Source organism: Mauremys mutica, chromosome 13 (assembly GCF_020497125.1).
Source record: "Mauremys mutica isolate MM-2020 ecotype Southern chromosome 13, ASM2049712v1, whole genome shotgun sequence".
Classification (NCBI taxonomy): Eukaryota; Metazoa; Chordata; order Testudines; family Geoemydidae; genus Mauremys; species Mauremys mutica.
The window spans coordinates 40,937,233-40,956,222 of NC_059084.1; the positions used below are offsets into that span (position 1 = coordinate 40,937,233).

An 18,990-nucleotide genomic window follows, 5' to 3' on the forward strand; every position below is an offset into this window, starting at 1 on the left:
TAAATAAATAAGAAAGTGGCTAGATGATTAAATTAATGTATAAATAAATGACTAAACAATGGAAGGAAATAATAAATGCATGTATAACACATAAAGAAAAGAATGAAGACATGAATGAATGAACAAATAGTGGAAGAATACAGTGTATAAATAAAAACATAAATGGTGTATTGAACAAATACACGAATAACAAACAATTAATGAACATATAAATAAATGAAGAAATGGATGTGTTAATCAGTGCCCCCAATGTGCTGATTAAATTACATTAATAATTTCAATTAATTTGTAAATGAAGGGACAACTAATCAAATGCATGCATAAGAAATTGGAGGAATACATACATAAATGAGGATGAGATAAAAGAATAAGTGAATAAGAAAAGGAAGGAAGGACTATCAAGACATTACCACTCACAGTAACAATTCCCACATGCTTCTTCTATACTAGCCCTCCTGTTTCCCCATGTGCCCTGTCCCCCTTATCTCTCTGCTTCTATGGCTCTGTCATTTTCTTGATTTGATTATCTGACTAACACCTCCTCACTAAACCCCATCCAAATTCTTTTGGTGACACGCATGCACACACATGCCACCATCATTCCCCTGCCAAAAAATCCCCAAAGATTAAAATGAAAAGAAAAAGCCTTTTGGGTCAAAATTGTTGGGGAGAGGAGGGGAATTTTTTACTTTGCATTGAAAATCCCCAAAATTTCAAAGTGACAGGTTTGAGTTTTTCCAAGGAAAAAAAATGTTTTTTTAATTACAAGGGAAGCAGATACTTCTCACAAAAATGTTCACTTCATCACCAGCTAAACATTTTGATGGAAAAAATTCTAATCAGCCCTAGTTATAGCCCTGTATCTTACTTCTTGGTCAGCGATTTCCTCTCGCTGAGTGTCTGTGAAGCACTTGGTATGATGGGGGCTCTGATCTTAGTTGGGATCTTCGCAGCAGCTGGTACAATGGGGGCCATGGTATAAGTTGCACCTCTCCACTACCATAATGAGCATTGTAAATTTTACGATAACATTCACCCTGTTTTCTATTTCAAGACCTGATGCTGACGGGATGGAGCATGGGAACCACACAGAGGTGACAGAGTTCCTGCTGCTGGGGCTGTCCCAGACCCGGGAGGTCCAACTTTTCCTCTTTGTCCTCTTCTTCCTTTTCTACATCATCATCCTCCCAGCCAACATCCTTATCATCCTCAGCATCTGGGGTGACCCCCAACTGGGCTCCCCCATGTATTTCTTCCTGGCTAACCTGACCTTCCTGGACATCTGCTACTGCTTTGTCATCCCCCCGAAGGTACTAAGCCACTTCTTGTCCCACCACAAGGCTATCTCCTACAGGGGATGCCTGGCCCAGCTCTTCTTTCTCCACCTCCTAGGAGGGGCTGAAATCAACCTGCTCATGGGCATGGCCTTTGATAGGTATGTGGCCATCTGTCAGCCTCTGTGCTACACCACTGTGGTAAGCAGAGGGGTCTGCTGGGCCCTGGTAGGGGCTGCCTGGGCCCTGGGGTTCATGCACTCATTTATCCAGGTCATCCCTATTGTCCAGCTCCCCTTCTGTGGCCCCAATGAGCTGGACAGTTTCTTTTGTGACATCACCAAGGTGATCAAGCTGGCCTGCACCGATGTCTATGTGCTGGAGTTCTTCATGTTCTTCAACAGTGGCCTGGTCACTTTGCTGTGCTTCCTCCTCTTGCTCATCTCCTATGGGGCCCTGCTGGTCCGGCAGTGGGCAGGTGGCTCCTCAAAGGGGATGAGCAAAGCAGCCTCCACCTGCATCACCCACATCATAATCATCATCATCATGTTCAGCCCGGCCACCTACATCTACTGCCGGCCCTTCCGCAGCTTCCCCCTGGACAAAGTGGTGGCCGTGTTCCACACCGTGGTCTTCCCCCTGCTGAACCCCATTATCTACACACTCAGGAACAAGGAGATCATCAGTGCCATGAAGAGGCTGCTGGGCAGATACGGGCTGTGGAGAGGGAAATAGAAGAAGAAGAAGAAGAAACTGAGGGGGTCAACAAGCATTTGGCAAGGGGGATCCAGTGGACATTGTGTACTTAGATTTTCAGGAAGCCCTTGATGAAGTCACTCACCAAGAGCTCTTAAGCAAAGTAAGGTATCATGGGACAAGAAGGAAGGTGTCACACCCCAAGGCCCCCCTCCCAGTAGGGAGTCCTCTGGGGAAGGCATATCAATATTGTATGTGACTGACTCTGTGGCAAGCATTGCAAAGTATTTTGGGGAGGGTCAAAGGTGTGTGAGTGGAGAGTGGAAGTTTCCTTTGTAGGTAAGAATGGCCAAAAGGAGAGGAGAAAGAGAGCAGAGAATGGGTTAACTTAACCCTGCAGCTAGCAAGCTCAGTCCGAAGATAAGATGCTGGTCTCCACCCAAGGACTCTGCTCACAGCTGAGACTTGGCAGACAAATGAGAAAGACTGGGGCTTGAAAGTTGCCTGAGAGGCTGTGGGAAACCGACTACACTGACCTGCACCTGCAGGACAGCAAAGCCAGAGGAGAGGAAAACAAAGCCCAGGGCTGCCAGTCTGAAAACACAGGCGAGATAACAAAAGGGGGCACCGAGTCAGGCGTCCCTGAAGCTAGGATATTTTGGGAAAGGGAACAAGACCATAGCAAGCCTGTTTGGACTGGTACAAAGAGCACCAGGAACAGAGGGCTCTGGACGAAAACACCCCCAAAGCAGCCCAGGATTTAAAACCCTCCTGAGAGCTGGAGCAACTTGGAGAGCACAACAGATTCTTGGACAGCCTAGGCCCAGGACAGTACTCCCGTCCACCTTCCCCCCCTCTTCTGATGTGTGTGTGAGTATGAAAGTGGGTTAGGACCTGGGGGAATTAACACTTTCTTTCTTCCCCTGAGTGACATGGGAATGGTACCAGCACAATCTCCTGTTATTTTATTGTTTTATCAATAAAGCTTTAAAATTTAGACCCTTGGTGTGTGCCTCGTCATCTCCTCCCCAAAAGAGCCTGTGGCCACAGCCTGGTCAACTGTGGTCCTGGGCAGATTGGTAATGAAAATGTGTCACAGATCAGTAACTGGGTAAAAAGATAGGAAACAAAGAGTAAGAATAAATAGTCAGTTTTCAAAATGAAGAGCCAGAAATAGTGGTGTCCCCCAGGCGTCTTTATTGGGACCAGTGTTATTCAATATATTCATAAATGATCTGGAAAAAGGGACAAATAGTGAAGTGGCAAAGTTTGCAGACAATACAAAATTAGTCAGAATAGTTAAGTCTAAAGCAGTTTGTGAAGCTTCACAAAGGGATCCCACAAAACTGGATGACTGGGCAACAAAATGGCAGATGAAATTCAGCGTTGATAAATGCAAAGTAATGAACATTGGAAAACATAATCCCAGCAATAAATACAAAATGATGGGGTCTAAATTAGCTGTTACCATTCAAGAAAGCGATCTTGGAGTCACCAGAGATAGTTCTCTGAAAACATCCGCTCAATATACAGAGGCAGTCAAAAAAGCTAACAAAATGTTAGTAACCATTAGGTAGGGGATATATAATAAAACAGAATATACCATAATGGCACTATATAAATCCATGGTGTGCAGTTCTGGTCGCACCATCTCAAAAGTGGTATATTACAATTAATAACTATAGTATCTATGGAGTAATTCTGTAGTGCATATGGAGTACGTTTGTAGCAACTCTAGTATCTGAGTAGTAATGTTGTAGTATCCATGCAGTATTCATTGTTATATAAGGAGCAATATAGTGGTAACATCACAGCATCTTTGGAGCAACTTAGTTGTATCTCTGTAATATCTATGGGGAAATATATATTGTAATTGTACAGCACATGGAGCAACTCTGTTTTATCTATGGAGTAACTCTTCACATTTTATGTAATACCTATAATATCTGTTGGATAATAGTGTTGTAAATCTGTAATATCTACTGAGTTACTCTATTGTAAGTATGTAGTATCTATGAAGACATTATCTAGCAATTATGCAGATTTTATCTAATAAACCTATATAGTCTGTGGAATAACTTTGTAGCAAATCTCTATTATCTATGCATAGGCATGGGAGGATTAGATTTTTATCTGTAAATGCTGGTAAAGGTAAATTTCACTGTACACACAGAAACCAACAAAAAGAATATTTACATCGATAATAAGTGAAATTTACAGTTTGGCAAAGTAAAAAAAAATGCTGCTTTTGCAGTTATTAGAGTTTGATTTAAAGATATTTACTTTGTATATATTTACATGTGATGTTGACAATGTGTGTTTTAACAGTTATAAAGCTTTACATTTTTGAATCTCAGTCTACTGCCATTAAAAAAATTATTTGACTCCCACATAATTTTCTGCAATAGTGAAAATTTAAATCAATAAAAATTGAAAAAATGCTTAAAAATAAATATCAATATTATCCATTCAAATTACAAAAATAAAAGTCACATTCTGCTGACCGTATCTGTGTGGTAACTTTGTTGTAATACTGTAGTATCTATGAAGTAATAGCAATGTAGTACTTCTGTAGTATCTGTTGATTAACTCAGGTTTATCTATGGAATAACAATGTACTGTTTTTGTTAGTATCTATGGGGCAACTCTGGTGTATCTCCTGAGTAACTTGCAGGTAACACAATTGTTTAAACCAGGTTTAACAAAGAACACAGATTCTTTTTCTTTTATTTATTTGTACTGACTGCGCAATGCTCATTTTCATTCACATAAGTATTATTAGACCAAACATTGTGAGGAGATTTGTGTTATTAGTGTTTATTATGTTAAAATACAGATGGAGATATATATCAGGCAATATGCTTGAGTAGGAGAAAGTTGATGCATTAGATAATCAGCATGAGCACTGTGTGTGCTGAGATAGGTTTAAAAAGAACTATGAACATCAACCTATTTTAAAGCAAATAATGAAAAATAATCCCTTAAAATGTAACCTCTGCTCTTCCTCTTCTGCCAATTGCTAGCAAGGTTTCAAAATTCTGGAGACTGAAGCTGTTTCTTTTTGTGTTTTTCCTTCTGAAATCTTCCTACTTGAAAACCTAGGAAAATCCATCACACAATTATGCATTAGAAAACACAAAGCCTGCACAATAATGGACTCATTTCAGGACAATGTTGCACTCACCACCTTAGCTCTGCCCCCTTGTGTTTACAGATTCAGATTTTCAAAGTCATTTAGGGATTTGGCTACCCAGCTCCCAGTAATATTAATGAGATTGGGGCATCTGTCTGCTTTAGAGGGCTTTAGAGGCTGAGGGAACTGGGATTGTTTAGTCTGCAGAAGAGAAGAATGAGGGGGGATTTGATAGCTGCTTTCAACTACCTGAAAGGGGGTTCCAAAGAGGATGGATCTAGACTGTTCTCAGTGGTAGAAGATGACAGAACAAGGAGTAATGGTCTCAAGTTGCAGAGGGGGAGGTTTAGGTTGGACATTAGGAAAAACTTTTTCACTAGTAGGGTGGTGAAGAACTGGAATGGTTTACCTAGGGAGATAGTGGAATCTCCTTCCTTAGAGGTTTTTAAGGTCAGGCTTGACAAAGCCCTGGCTGGGATGATTTAGTTGGGTTTGGTCCTGCTTTGAGCAGGGGGTTGGACTAGATGACCTCCTGAGGTCCCTTCCAACCCTGAGATTCTATTATTGTATGATTCTATGAATATCCTACCCATGGAAAATTTTGTTCCAGGACCACATCCTCAGCTGGAGTAAACTATCCTAGCTCCAATGAAACCATTATTTGTATCATAGGTAGGGCCCTACCAAATCCCTGGTTCATTTTGGTCAATTTCACGGTCACGGGATTTTAAAAATTGCGTATTTCATGATTTCAGCTATTTAAATCTGAAATTTCACAGCATTGTGATTGTAGGGATCCTGACCCAAAAAGGAGTTGTGGGGGGGGGGGTGTCACAAGGTTATTGTTGGAGGGTTGTGGTACTGCTACCTATTGGGATATTTTAGGGTTAAGTATAACAATAAGCTGCTAATGTGCTGACATGGTATTAGGCGACAAAGGCATATGTAGGCAATATTTTTGTGTCTAATACATAAGTTGCAAATTCTTTAGTATTTCTTTGTCTAAAATATAAATTGCCAGATTCTTCCCTGATTCTAAAATATAAATTGCCAGATTCTTCCCTTCTCTGTTGCTTATAAAGATTGATAAGGCTGCAACTGCAGAAGCTTCAGGAGAAATGCTCTTTGCGTAAATGAAGGTAAAAGGAATGTTATCTTCCCCTCTCTCCCTTTCCCAGCTACTTAAACCAGCCCTGGCTTAGGGCCCTTTCCCCCACCCTCCCCTGAGAACTTAGGGCCCCTTCCTCCCTCTCATGAGAACTGCTAATAATGAAGATTTATGGCAATAAATTGTTAAAAATAAATATATCTTCAAGGTAAAAGTAATGTGTAATGCTATGAGTAATAGATAGAGGTGGGTTCACTAATCCGTGGGTGTTTCTATCACTTAATAAAGGTCTTGAGGGTGTTATAATGGATGGTTAGGCGTGTACATACTGTGACAGAGTCGGGCCAGATAACTACAGGACAGTGATCCTTTTGAGAACTGGGACGTGGGTGAGCACCAGGAACTTGCTGGAACCAATTAAGGCAGTCAGGCTAATTCGGACATCTTGAGTCAATTAAGAAGCTGCTAGAATCAAATAAGACAGGCGGGCTAATCAGGGCATCTGGTTTAAAAAGGACCTCAGCTCAGTCAGTGAGGGGCTTGCAAGGGGCTTGAGAGTGAGAGAGTGTGTTGCTGGAGGACTGAGGAGTACAAATGGTATCTGGCATCAGGAAGAAGGCCCAGTGGTGAGGATAAAGGTGTTGGGAGGAAACCATAGGGAAGTAGCCCAGGGAACTGTAGCTGTCACACAACTGTTACAAGAAACACTGTAGACAGCTGTGATTCACAGGGCCCTGGGCTGGAACCTGGAGTAGAGGGTGGGCCTGGGTTTCCCCCATCCCCCCAGCTCCCTATTGGATACAGGAGGAGTTGTCCTGGACTGTGGATCCCACCAAAGGGTAAGGTCCCTGGCCTGTCCCCTGACCCCATAGGTGGATCAGCAGAGACTGTGGGGATTGTTCTCCTTCTGTTTCCCCAAGCTGGCCAGTGATGAGGTTAGCTGAGTGAATGGCAGGTTTGAGCCACTAACAAAAGTGGCCAAACTGAGGGTTGCCATGAATCTCTGAGGTGAGCAAATTTGCCAATAAGTGCAGGACCCACCAAGGCAGAGGAGGAACTTTGTCACAATACTAACCTAAACAAAAAGACTGTGCTGTAACTAATTCAGTGCTTACTGGAAAATTTGGTCCAGGGGAACAAGTATCACAATAAAGAAGCCCATACTCAAATCTGCCTCTGGGTCAACCTGCCCCTTTTTCTTCTAACACGACCCTTATTTCTGCACTGCTGCTGGCGGCGGCACTACCTTCGGAGCTGGGCAGTTGGAGAGCAGCGGCTGCTGGCTGGGAGCCCAGCTCTAAAGGCAGAGCCACTGCCAGCAATAGTGCAGAAGTAAGGATAGCATGGTATGGTATTGCCATCCTTACTTCTGTGTTGCTGCTGGCGGGGCACTGCCTTCACAGCTGGGCACCTGGCCAACAGCTGCTGCTCTCTGGCTTCCCAGCTCTGAATGCAGAGACCCTTAGTGACTCCCCCTGCAATTCCCTTTTGGGTCAGGAATCCCAATTTCAGAAACGCTGGTCTCCCCCATGAAATCTGGTCTTTTGTGTGCATTTACCCTATTCTATACATAAGGTTGTATGTATATAGTATAGGGTAAAAGCACACAAAAGACCAGATTTCATGGTCCATGATGTGTTTTTCATGGCTGTGAATTTGGTAGGGCCCTAATTATAGGACCACCTAAAATCCTCAACAAAGACTGGGGACCTATTATACCCAATCCTGCATAGACCCCAACTGAGATTAGGGTCCCCATCATGGCAGGCACTGCACAGACACAGTGAAAGACAACCCTGCCCTGAAGAATTTACAGTTCAAATAGAGGAAGGAAGGATTGTTATCCCCATTCGTACAAATGGGGAAACTGAGGTCAAGATGCGCGAACTGCAATCCCAACAGTCCTCCATAGAGCTTGGGCTGAGATTTGAAAATCTGTCCAGGGGATTTACATGTTCTATCAGGTTTAATAGGACTCAGATGTCCAAATCTTCTAGACATCCATTAATAAAGATCCCATGAGAGACACAAGAGGAACTATCTTCTTTTGTACAGCACCTAGCACTGCTTGGCTCTTGAACCTCTAATAGTAATAATGTTCCCCTTCTTTGGACACCAGGGTCACCACTTTTCCCCATAGTAACAGATGCCAGGGCCTCAAAGGTCAGTTTCCCAGTGGAAGAGTCTGGGTATTTTCTTATGTTACTTCTTATGACTTACGAGGAGAGGCTGAGGGAACTGGAATTGTTTAGTCTGCAGTAGAGAAGGATGAGGCTGGATTTGATAGTTGCTTTCAACTACCTGAAAGGGGGTTCCAAAGAGGATGGATCTAGACTGTTCTCAGTGGTACCTGATGACAGAACAAGGAGTAATGGTCTCAAGTTGCAGTGGGGGAGGTTTAGGTTGGATATTAGGAAAAACTTTTTCACTCAGAGAGTGGTGAAGCACTGGAATGGGTTACCTAGGGAGGTGGTGGAATCTCCTTCCTTAGAGGTTTTTGAGGTCAGGCTTGACAAAGCCCTGGCTGGGATGATTTAGTTGGAATTGGTCCTGTTTTGAGCAGGGGGTTGGACTAGATGACCTCCTGAGGTCATGAACTGGGGTGCAAAGGGAGAGAGAAGGACTGAATTAGTCAAAACAATTCGGTCTCCTGCTATAATTCAAGGCCTGTGTTAAGCTCATGCCTAGTAAACAAGAGAAGTGTGGGACTGGGAAACTATTAACCCAAATTGTTGTGTCAGAAATTAGGCCTAACTGTTGGACAAATAAGGAGAAGATGTGCTGGTCCCTCCACCACTACCTTTTGGGGTCCTCCAAAAGAAACTTTGGATGGACAGATGTGAATGCAGGCTAAGCAAAAGATGAGAGGAGGGGAAGTAGTGAGCTTCACCATCATGGCTGCCACCCCCACCGTCTCCTGGGACCCCAGACCTTCTTCGTTCTTATCCTGAGGGGAGTCCTGACCAGACTGGGCCAGAGAGAGTATGATGTTGCAGTCCATATGCTTTATAAAAATGTTTATAAGTGTGAATATGATGTAACTGGAATATGCTTTATGCAAAAGGGCTCTTGTAAGGTATCATTACAAAGCTTATGATCTACTGAGTGTGTTCATCCCATTTGTTTGTATGTATTATTTCTATGTCTGTCTGTATGTATAAACTTGTATTACTGATGTAAACATGTTATGCGGAAGCCATTAAGGGTGCTTCAGAATTAATCACCTGTAAATGGCTCTGTTTACTTGCAATCCTTCCAGAGTACATGCTGACCAGCCAAAGGTTATACTGGGACTAGAAAAGGTTCAGAGAAGGGCAACTAAAATGATTAGGGGTTTGGAACTGGTCCCATATGAGGAGAGATTAAAGAGGCTAGGACTTTTCAGCTTGCAAAAGAGGAGACTAAGGGGGAATATGATAGAGGTATATAAAATCATGAGTGATGTGGAGAAAGTACATAAGGAAAGTTATTTACTTATTCCACATTTCAAACAGCCTACAATCCCAGGGTGTTTAGATGGGAGATTTTGAGTCAGCCCAGCGTGAATTCTAGGAGGCAGTTTCAGGTGCACTAGCAGTGTGTATGTTGTAAGACAGGGGTAGGCAACCTATGCCATGCATGCCAAGGGCATCACGCAAGCTGATTTTCAGTGGCACTCACACGCCCGGGTCCTGGCCATCGGTCCCGGGGACTCTGCATTTTAATTTAATTTTAAATGAAGCTTCTTAAACGTTTTAAAAACCTTATTTACTTTACATAGAACAATAGTTTCGTTATATCAGTGGTCCCCAACACGGTCCGCGGGTGCCATGGCGGCCACCAGGGCATTTATGTGTTCCCACCTAGTGCCCAGCAGGGGAGAGAAGCCGTGGCTCCACGCCTGCCAGGGACAGGGAACGCCGGGGCTGCAGGCGCCGGCGTTCCCTGTCTCTGGCAGGCGTTGGGCCGCAGCTTCTCTCCGGCTTCTCCGGGGCTGCAGGCTGTGGGCGCCGGTGTTCTCTGTGCCCGGCAGGCGTGGGGCCGCAGCTTCTCTCCAGCACGAAGCCGCGGCCCTGCCCCTGCTGGGGACAGCAAACTCCGGGGCTGCAGGCTGCAGACGCCAGTGTTCTCAGTCCCCAGCAGGTGCGGGACCCGCCTAGTGACCAGCATGGGAGAGAAGCTGGGGCCCCGCACCTGCCGGGGACAGAAACCTCCAGGGATGCAGGCTTCATTCTATATTAAAATAAGAATAATAAATATATTTGGACCAGCAGTTCAACAATGTTTTACTTTTTTTAAATAAATAAGATGAAAACTGTTTATGATATTTATTTTGTAAAAACTCCTTAATTTTTCTTACAGGTAGATAAAAAAGAGCAAATTCATAAGGTAAGGTGAAAGTAATTGCCAAATAATTTAATTAATACCTTTTACATGTAAAATTACCCTTTTATCTTATGGATTCATATATTATGTAATAGTAAATATGTTTTTTGTATTATTTAATGTACAAATACAAAATAAGCCTTGAAAAATTGTTGGCGCCCGCCCCACACTTCTGGAAACATGAATGTGCTACTGGCCATAAAAAGGTTGGGGACCACTGAGTTATATATTATAGACTTATAGAAAGAGACTTCTAAAAACATTAAAATGTATTACTGGCACGCAAAACCTTAAATCAGAGTGAATAAATGAGGACTCGGCACAGCACTTCTGAAAGGTTGCCAACCCCTGTTGTAAGAGAAGGTACTGCCACCTAGTGGTGAATGTTCAGACAGGCCAAAGTGCTTACTAGCGGTGACCGTTCCTAACAGTGTCTTTTAATGCAGGTGGCAGGCTCCTGCTGTGTTTTGGAGATGAAAAATCAGGGTTCTAATCCTGGCTCCCCTAGTATGTGCCTGGAGCTAACAGAGCAGCTTTCCTTTTCCAGGTAGCACACGACTTTGTTATCCGCTGTAACGTTCAGAGCTGTGTTAGGATCTTGAACCTGCCAAATTCGGAGGGTGTATGGATACAGAGCTCAGCGTGGGGCCTTTCACTGATAGTGGTGGGACCTTGGACAAATCATTTCAAGGTGATGAGCACCTGCAGCGCCGATTGGCTTGAACTGGAGTTGTGGGCAGTCAACACCTCTGAAAATCTGGCCTCTAAATCATCTCAGTTTGGGCCCCCAAAAATGTAGACACCACTGGTGCCAAAAAGTACCAATGGGAGTTAGGCGCCTAAGTCTCTTTGAGGGGGTCCTAGGCTTTGGAGGTTCCTGGACACTAAATCACAACTATTACACCAACACATCTGTTTCCCAAAGGCTGGTCTCACTCTTGCTTTCACATCAGTTTCCATAATGTCACCAGTTCACCATAAATGATCCCCTCAGGTTGGCCTTACACGCTATTCCATCTGACCACGCCAAGTGTGAATTCCCCCTTGACTCAGAGTCACAAGAGGTCCTTCTTTCTTTGTGTCACACAATCCTGATCAAGTATTATTATTATTTATTTGTATTACAGTAGCAACTAGGAGCCCCATTCATGGACCAGGACTCCCTGGTGTTAGGCACTGTACAAACACAAAACAAAAGAATGATCCCTGTCCCGGAGAGTTTACAATCTAAATATAAGACAGGAGAGAATAGATGGATACAGACAGATGGGAGAATGCAAGGCAACTATGAGGCAGTATTGGTCAGCATGAGAGGCAGTGATCTCAGCAAACCAGTGGCCTAACCATAGTCACAATTTTTATAGGCGTCACGGGAAAGGAGAGCTTCAAGGAGCATTTTGAAAGATGATAATGAGTTAGTTTCTGGCTGTTTACCAGGAGCTTCTCCTAAGCATGAGTGGCAACACGAGAGACAGCACAACGGGTCTCGTTTAAAGATGTAACAAGCAGGCGATGAAGGCGGACATCCTGGGCCAGTCAGAGGTGGGAGTCAACATCTCAACAGCAAATTAAAGATAACAGGTTGGGCAAGGCTAGGCCAGGCCAGGAAAGAGAAGACAAGTAGCTTGCCCTAACACTGTATCTATGACTCAGAGCACTAACATGCCTGTTCAGTTTTGAGTCTGGCTGATAATTCTTCAAAGTAGCAGCTGCCTGGGAGTCTGCTGGAGGACATATTGCATCAACACCTGAGTTCATATATTTGGGGCTTGAACCTTCAACTCTGGAGGCCCCAAACTTGATTCTATGTTTAGAGTGTGGGGCTTCACATAGGACTACATTTTGGCTCCTGGTGAGGAAGTATCTAACTTGAGTGCCTAGCACTAAATTCTGATTGGCCAAGTATATACTGATTTTCAGAAGTGCTGAGCACCTACCACTCCCATTGAATGAAGTGGCCCTCTGAAAATCAGGCCCCATATTTAGAGTTTTAAATTTAGGCCCCTAACTAGAAAATGTCAGGCCCGGTTTTGAAAGATGGTGAACATGCACAGCTTCAGTACAACAGTTTTGGCACCCCAAAAAAGAAGGTAACCAAAATCAGATGACAATTTAAAGCATTCTGACTAGTTTGTGCAGGACCTGGAATCATAGGTGTCGACTCCATGAGTATTCCAGGGCTGGAGTACAGATGGAAAAATAAATCACAACTAATCGGTGGTGCCAGCAAAGGGCTGATCGATGCCGCTGCCAAACAACTGTTTGGTGGCTTGGGGGGGGGCTGGGGGAGGGTGGAGAGCAGCGAGCGATGGGCGGGCAGGGGTCTTGGGGAAGGGATGGAGTGGGGGCAGGGCTCAGGGTAGAGTGGGGATAGAGCACTCTGAGGGAAAAATAAAAGTCAGCGCCTAGGCCTGGCATTTCCATTTGACATGAAGTCTGGTGATTTTGAAATCTGCTTTTGTTTCGCACTGGAACAAACCATCAAATGTTGACATTTCCTGCCAAATGAAATTTTTGAAATAACTTTGTTGCAGGTCAATGGAACACAGAGGCAAATTTAGAGTAGAATAGAAAATAAAACAAATTGCAAAACATTTTTTTATATATGTTTATCAGAATTGACACTCCTGCGGATTTCAGTGAAATGGCCATCAGAAATTTTTCAACCAGCTCGAATTTTGACATGTGTTTGTGAAGGACAAATCCTTCTAAGGGCATTGGGGAAATAATCAGGGGCAGCAGCAATTTCTACATCTACAGCAGAAGATCAGCTTGTCCTGTACGGGCCCTCCCTTCCACTGCTTGTGAATATGCAGGACTGGGGGAGTCCAAGCTATACCTCCTGCACACCTAAACATGCCCCTTTTGGGATATGAAGCACCTCATAATGGATGCATTAGCAGTGGATTACAGTAGCTTCCCGCTTGGATGCACTATGAATGGGAATGCACCTCTGTTCACCCTCTCCCCATCCAAGTGGAAAAAATTCAACTGCTTCCAGTTGGCAACCAGATTTTGGAAGGGAGCAATGGATCTAGTGAACTTAGGGGCACCAGTGTTACAAACATAGGCTGGTAGAAACAGTTTGAGCCCAGCAGAGGCTGGAAGATCACAGCTGTGGACAATAGAGAAAAGCAGGGGCCAGCACAGACCAGCAATGGCTGGTAGAACCCAGGGATGAGCCGTGGGACCAGCAGGGGCTGGTAGAACCCAACTGTAGCCAAAAGAGAGCAGCAGGGGTGGAGGGAGACAAGCAGGCCAAAAGACTCCAAGAGAGAGCAGTAGAGACCATCAGAGACTATTACAGTCCTACAGGGTCAGTATGGCCCAGAGGATGATGATCAGGGAGCAGTGGAATGAGGATAATGCAGCTGATAGAATTCCCAATAGTGGTGTCCCCTAGCCTCTCTCATGCAGTAGCAGCTATTGGGTGGGCCATAAGCTGGAGACCGGCTGGAGGCATAAGCCCCCCGATGAGACCATCCTGGCAACTCTCCCGCAGGCCTTGCTCACCTCCTGGTTCCTCAGGCTGTAGACGAGAGGATTGAGGAGCGGGGTGAGCACTGTGTAGAGCAGGGAGAGCTCCTTTCTGGGGTTCAGCTCCGTGCTGCCCCTGGGGAACATGTACACAGCCACCAACGTCCCGTAGAACAGCATAACCACAGTGAGGTGGGAGGAGCAGATGGAGAAGGCTTTGCGCCTCCCTGAGGCAGAGGGGATCCTCAGCACAGCCCAGGTGATGCAAATGTAAGAAGTAAGAAATAATGGGGAGGCTGGGATGAAGGACAGGAAGAACGTCACCGTCTGGACAATGGAGGTGTCGGTGCAGGAGAGCTCCAGGAGGGGCTGGAAATCACAGAAGTAGTGGTCTATCTTGCAGGGCCCGCAGAACCTTAAGGCTATAAGTGACAGTGACACAATCCCCATGAATAGGAACCCGCCCACCCAGGACCCAACCATCAGCTGCCCGCAGACCTTGCCGTCCATGAGGGAAGGGTAGTGAGGTGGGCGGCACACGGCCAAATACCGGTCATAAGACATGGCTGCCAGCAGGAAGCACTCCACGGTGGCCAGGGAGCCGAACAGATAGAGCTGTGCAAAGCAGCCACCCAGAGATATTGTCACATTGCCTGTCTGGAGACCAGCAAGAATCACAGGGGAGATGTTGGAGGTGAAGATCATCTCCAGGCAGGAGAGGCTGGAGAGGAAGAAATACATAGGGGTCTGGAGATGCGGATCCAGCACCACTAGCACTACCAGGATGAGGTTGGCAGCCATGGATATGATATAGACAGCTAGGAAGCCAGTAAAGAGAAGGATCCACAGTTCCTTGAGGTCCCCAAATCCCAGGAGGAGGATGTGGGAGATGGTGGTGAGGTTTCCACTGCCTGTCTCCTTCATAGGGAGGGTCTGAAGGAAAGAGAGTCAGCAGATAATTACGAGACAATGAAAAAAACTATCCATAAAACCTGAAGCTATGTGTCCTTGTGGGAAGTAGTGCTGTCTAGAGATTACAGCAGTGAAGGAGGGGAGTTGGGTCTAGTGGTTAGAGCAATGGAGGCCAGGCCTCCTGGGTTGTATCTTAGCTCCAAAAAAGGCCTGGGGTCTAGTGGGCTAGAGAAGGGGGTCTTAGCATCAGGACTCCTGGGTTCTAGCTTAGGTCTAGAAGAGCAATGGAGTTTAGCAAGATAGAGCAAAAGTACTGGCCCTCCACCCCCATTGTGAATAAGAAGAAGTATCTTGAAGCTGTGCTTCATTTATTTCTCTTCTTCAATGATGTGACCTGGCCAAAACTCAGAATGTCCATTTCATGGGCAATCCTGACATTCTGAAATTGCCTTTCATCCCAGATTATAATGAAACAGCAACATTTCCAGCAAAATTCTGACAAATGAGCTGTAGCTCACGAAAGTTCATGCTTAAATAAATTTGTTAGTCTTTAAGGTGCCACAAGTACTCCTGTTTTTTTTTTTTGCGGATACAGACTAACACGGCTGCTACTCTGAAACATTTCAGAAACAGTTAAAGAATGTTATGAAAATGTTGACGTGCTTTGTTGGTATAACGATAAAGCACTTCCTTTTAACTTTTCATTTCTACTCGGTTCTATTCTAGTCTATTAAACTTGAGATGATAGTCGAATCTACGTGCTTTGAAGTTACAGAAATAAAATACCTCACTTATTTGTCATAAAAAATGTGCCAAAATTGGTATGTTCCCATGAAACATTTACATTTCGTTGAATCAGCAAACTGAGAGGAAAATTGGTCATTCAGCAAATTGTGGACCAACTCCAGGCCCAAACTTTGCTGTGAACCCTGAGCATTCGGGACACAGTGGATAATAACTGATGATAGGTAGCACTATGTCAAGGTAAAAGCATACGACTGTGTGCCAGGATAGACCTCTCCTATCAAAAGTCTCAATTTTGGCTTTTGCCTCTAACTTGCTGGTGACCTTGAGTATGTCTCTTAACTTCTTTGTGCCTCACTTTTGTTATTTATTAAGTACAAGACACAGCAATGAACCAAGTCCTTTCCCTGGACAGTTTACAAAATGTGAAGGGTCTTCACTGGGCATATGGTCACACCCCAACAGAGGGAAATCTTTAGCACGAGTGGGACAGGGACTTTTCAGCAGTTAACATGGGGAAATAAATTTAAATACCATTGTCCCTTGGCTGGCACAAGTAGCAGAGATCTGTGATAGAAGTCAGAGATGTTTGTAGGGAATCCTGTTTATTTACAAAGAATGTGCAGAGGACACTTTCCTCATTCAGCAATCCAAGTCTGCCTTTCCATTGGGTCCTGTGCCCAAAAGTAGCTCTGTCTCTTGCTTTTATCTCAAGGCTATGCTAACCCCTGCTTCTCTCTTTTTCTGCTTCTTTCTGCCTCTCACATGCTTAGATACAAAGCTACAATAGACCAGGTCTCACTGTTTAGATGTAAAATACTTTCTCACCTGTTTCTGGAAATCAGGCCCTTTTAAAGTGTCTCAAATTGGGCCCCTTAAAATCCTGGCAAATATTTATTTGACAAATAATAGTCCATCAGGTTTTTTTTCTATCACTGGCATCCATGCTTCTTTAAAGACTGTGCACAGGACCACACTACAGTTCTTAGCTAAACTGCTCCCTGAAAGAGCCACACAGAGCAGAAAACTGGAAAAAGACTTCTCAGTGATGTACAGCAACTACCACAGTTACAAACAGAGCTGGTTGGATGCTCTTTGATCACAAAAATTCTTCAGCAAATGTTGCTGTTCTTCACTGAATAATTTATGCCAAGTAGCAAGTGACTAGTGATTTTCAGAAGGTGGGCGCTCAGAACTTTCTGAAAATCAAGCCCTTTTAAAACGTCTGCTATTGGGCACTGAAAAAAAGAAGCTTGCAAACACGAGTCAAGTCTGAAAATCTTGGCCTTATCCATTGATTTTTTTTTTTTTGCATATGTGGCTAAGAAAATAAGAAAGGCCATACTGGGTCAGACCAAAAGGTCAACCTAGCCCAGTATCCTGTCTTCTGATGGTGGCCAATGCCAGGTGCTTCGGAGGAAATGAACAGAAAGGCAATCATCATGTGATCCATCCCGTCACCTATAGAGTGGTAAGGGATTCTGGTTAAAATGTTTTAAAGCTCCTAAGTCCCATTTTCAAAAGCACCTTATTCACTTAGTAACCCCCTGATGAAGGGATTTAGGCACTTTTGAACATTTTGCCCTCTGTCTCACTATGCATTTACAGAGCACCGTGGAAGCCTGAATGGAGAAGGAAATTACTGTAGTTTCATATAGCATAAATGTTACCTTTCTCCTGCACCAGGAATGTAGGATTATCATCCTTATTTGGGTCATGAAGCAGATAGCAGCTGATGGGATTGTGTCAATTCATCTCTGTCTTCAGTTCATCAAGTCTTTTTCCAAGTGGTCCAGAGTTTAGTTGTCATTCTGGACCTGTCATTCTGGAAAAGCAGTACCAAAAATGATGTTACCCTTTTCCTATTCTCTTTATAGGCGACAGGAACCTCCCCTGAGTGATCTTGTGAAAATCTCTTCTAAAGGGAATCATTACAATGTTGTGCATTATAAGCATTTTTTTTAATTAAGTACATGCCTTGGGGGACCAGCATTAAAAAAGAATCCTTTATATGTTTGTATTTAGTCCATTACTGAGCATATTAATGAGAGGGCTTCATTTTACATCCATCAAAAAGATACATCCAGCAATACAGTAACCCTGCTAAGTATGGTTACTCTTACCATATTGCTATGAGCTGGGTGAAAACTTGTTACAGGTTGAGTAAAACCTCATTCAAACGGATGTGTCAATGGGCCCTTCATTTAAGGTAGTTGTAAGAGACAAGAGGCCAACAAGCTCTGCACAGAAAGTAGCACCACGTGGGCATTCAAGATTCTATGGGTATTGTGACCAGGTCTGTGAGAGAACACACAGAAAATGAGACCAGACAAGAACAGAAAGAGATGCAGAGGCAACAAAGCCAAGCAGTAGCCTGTGAACACAGTGAAACTCTGACAAAATCTGAGGAGAGCTTGTGGATCTGTTGGCTAGAGAGGCTTGGGGCCATGAGCTGAGGAACTGCTCCTTTTGTTCCTAGCTCCTCGTGTGTTTGGAGAAGCAGGTCTTGGTACATCCCTTGTAAATAAACAAGACTGTATCTGAGCGAACACCATCCTCCATTGGCTTCTGCTTCCAGCTGGGAACTCCCCCAAGGTCCCGAATTATGACTAGCTGCTCGGGTCAGAAAGAGGCAACAGTATTATTGTTGCCATAGTGCACAGAGTCCCTGTCATGGACTAGGGCACTGCCAAAGGCAAAACAAAAGGACCTGCCCTCCCTGGCCGGAGCCACAAGTACCTCATCTCCCCCAGCCACATGGTCCCCAGGCTGGCCAAAGCCCTGAGTAACCCCCATCTTGGCTGGAGGAGCCCCAGGTTGGCCGAAGTCCTGAGCATTCCCCGCCTCATCCGGAGGAGTCCCCGGCTGGCCGAAACTCTGCGCACCCACCTCCCACCAGGAGCCCTGGGCTGGCAGAAGCCATGCCGTGCCTCCCATCCCGGGACCCAACCCTCCTAGGGAAAAGCCAAAGCGTCTGTTAGAAGATGCTTTTGATATGCCCTATGCAGGTTCCGGGGCAGCTGAGGAGGTGGTATGTGCCTCCTCAGATGACCACAGTGGTCCCTCCTGCATCTGAAATCTATTAATCTATGGATTTTGCAAATCACTATTCATAGGACAATAGAACAGACACCTCCGGAAGTTGTGGAAGCTCCTTCACTGAAGGTTTTCAAAAGGAGGCTGGATAGCCATCTGTCTTAGATGGTTTAGACACAACAAATCCTGCATCTTGGAAGGGGCTGTGGTCCCTTCTAACCCTATGGTTCTATGATTGGCTCCAA

The 18,990-nt window shown here is 44.6% G+C and overlaps 1 protein-coding gene and 1 long non-coding RNA gene across 2 annotated transcripts; one reads left to right on the top strand and one right to left on the bottom strand.

Annotated features, from left to right (window-relative positions):
* Window positions 1-1,070: 1,070 nt before the first annotated feature.
* On the top strand, window positions 1,071-2,009 carry LOC123347210 (olfactory receptor 4N2-like). Its single transcript, XM_044984597.1, has one exon. The coding sequence runs from the start codon at window positions 1,071-1,073 to the stop codon at window positions 2,007-2,009; it is 939 nt and encodes a 312-aa protein (XP_044840532.1).
* Window positions 2,010-4,981: 2,972 nt separating this feature from the next.
* LOC123347215 lies at window positions 4,982-17,966 on the bottom strand. The gene is made up of 3 exons (XR_006573083.1): window positions 17,833-17,966; window positions 17,380-17,534; window positions 4,982-5,068 (listed from the first exon to the last, which is right to left on the bottom strand). It is a non-coding gene; the product is annotated as an uncharacterized LOC123347215 (long non-coding RNA).
* Window positions 17,967-18,990: the final 1,024 nt, after the last annotated feature.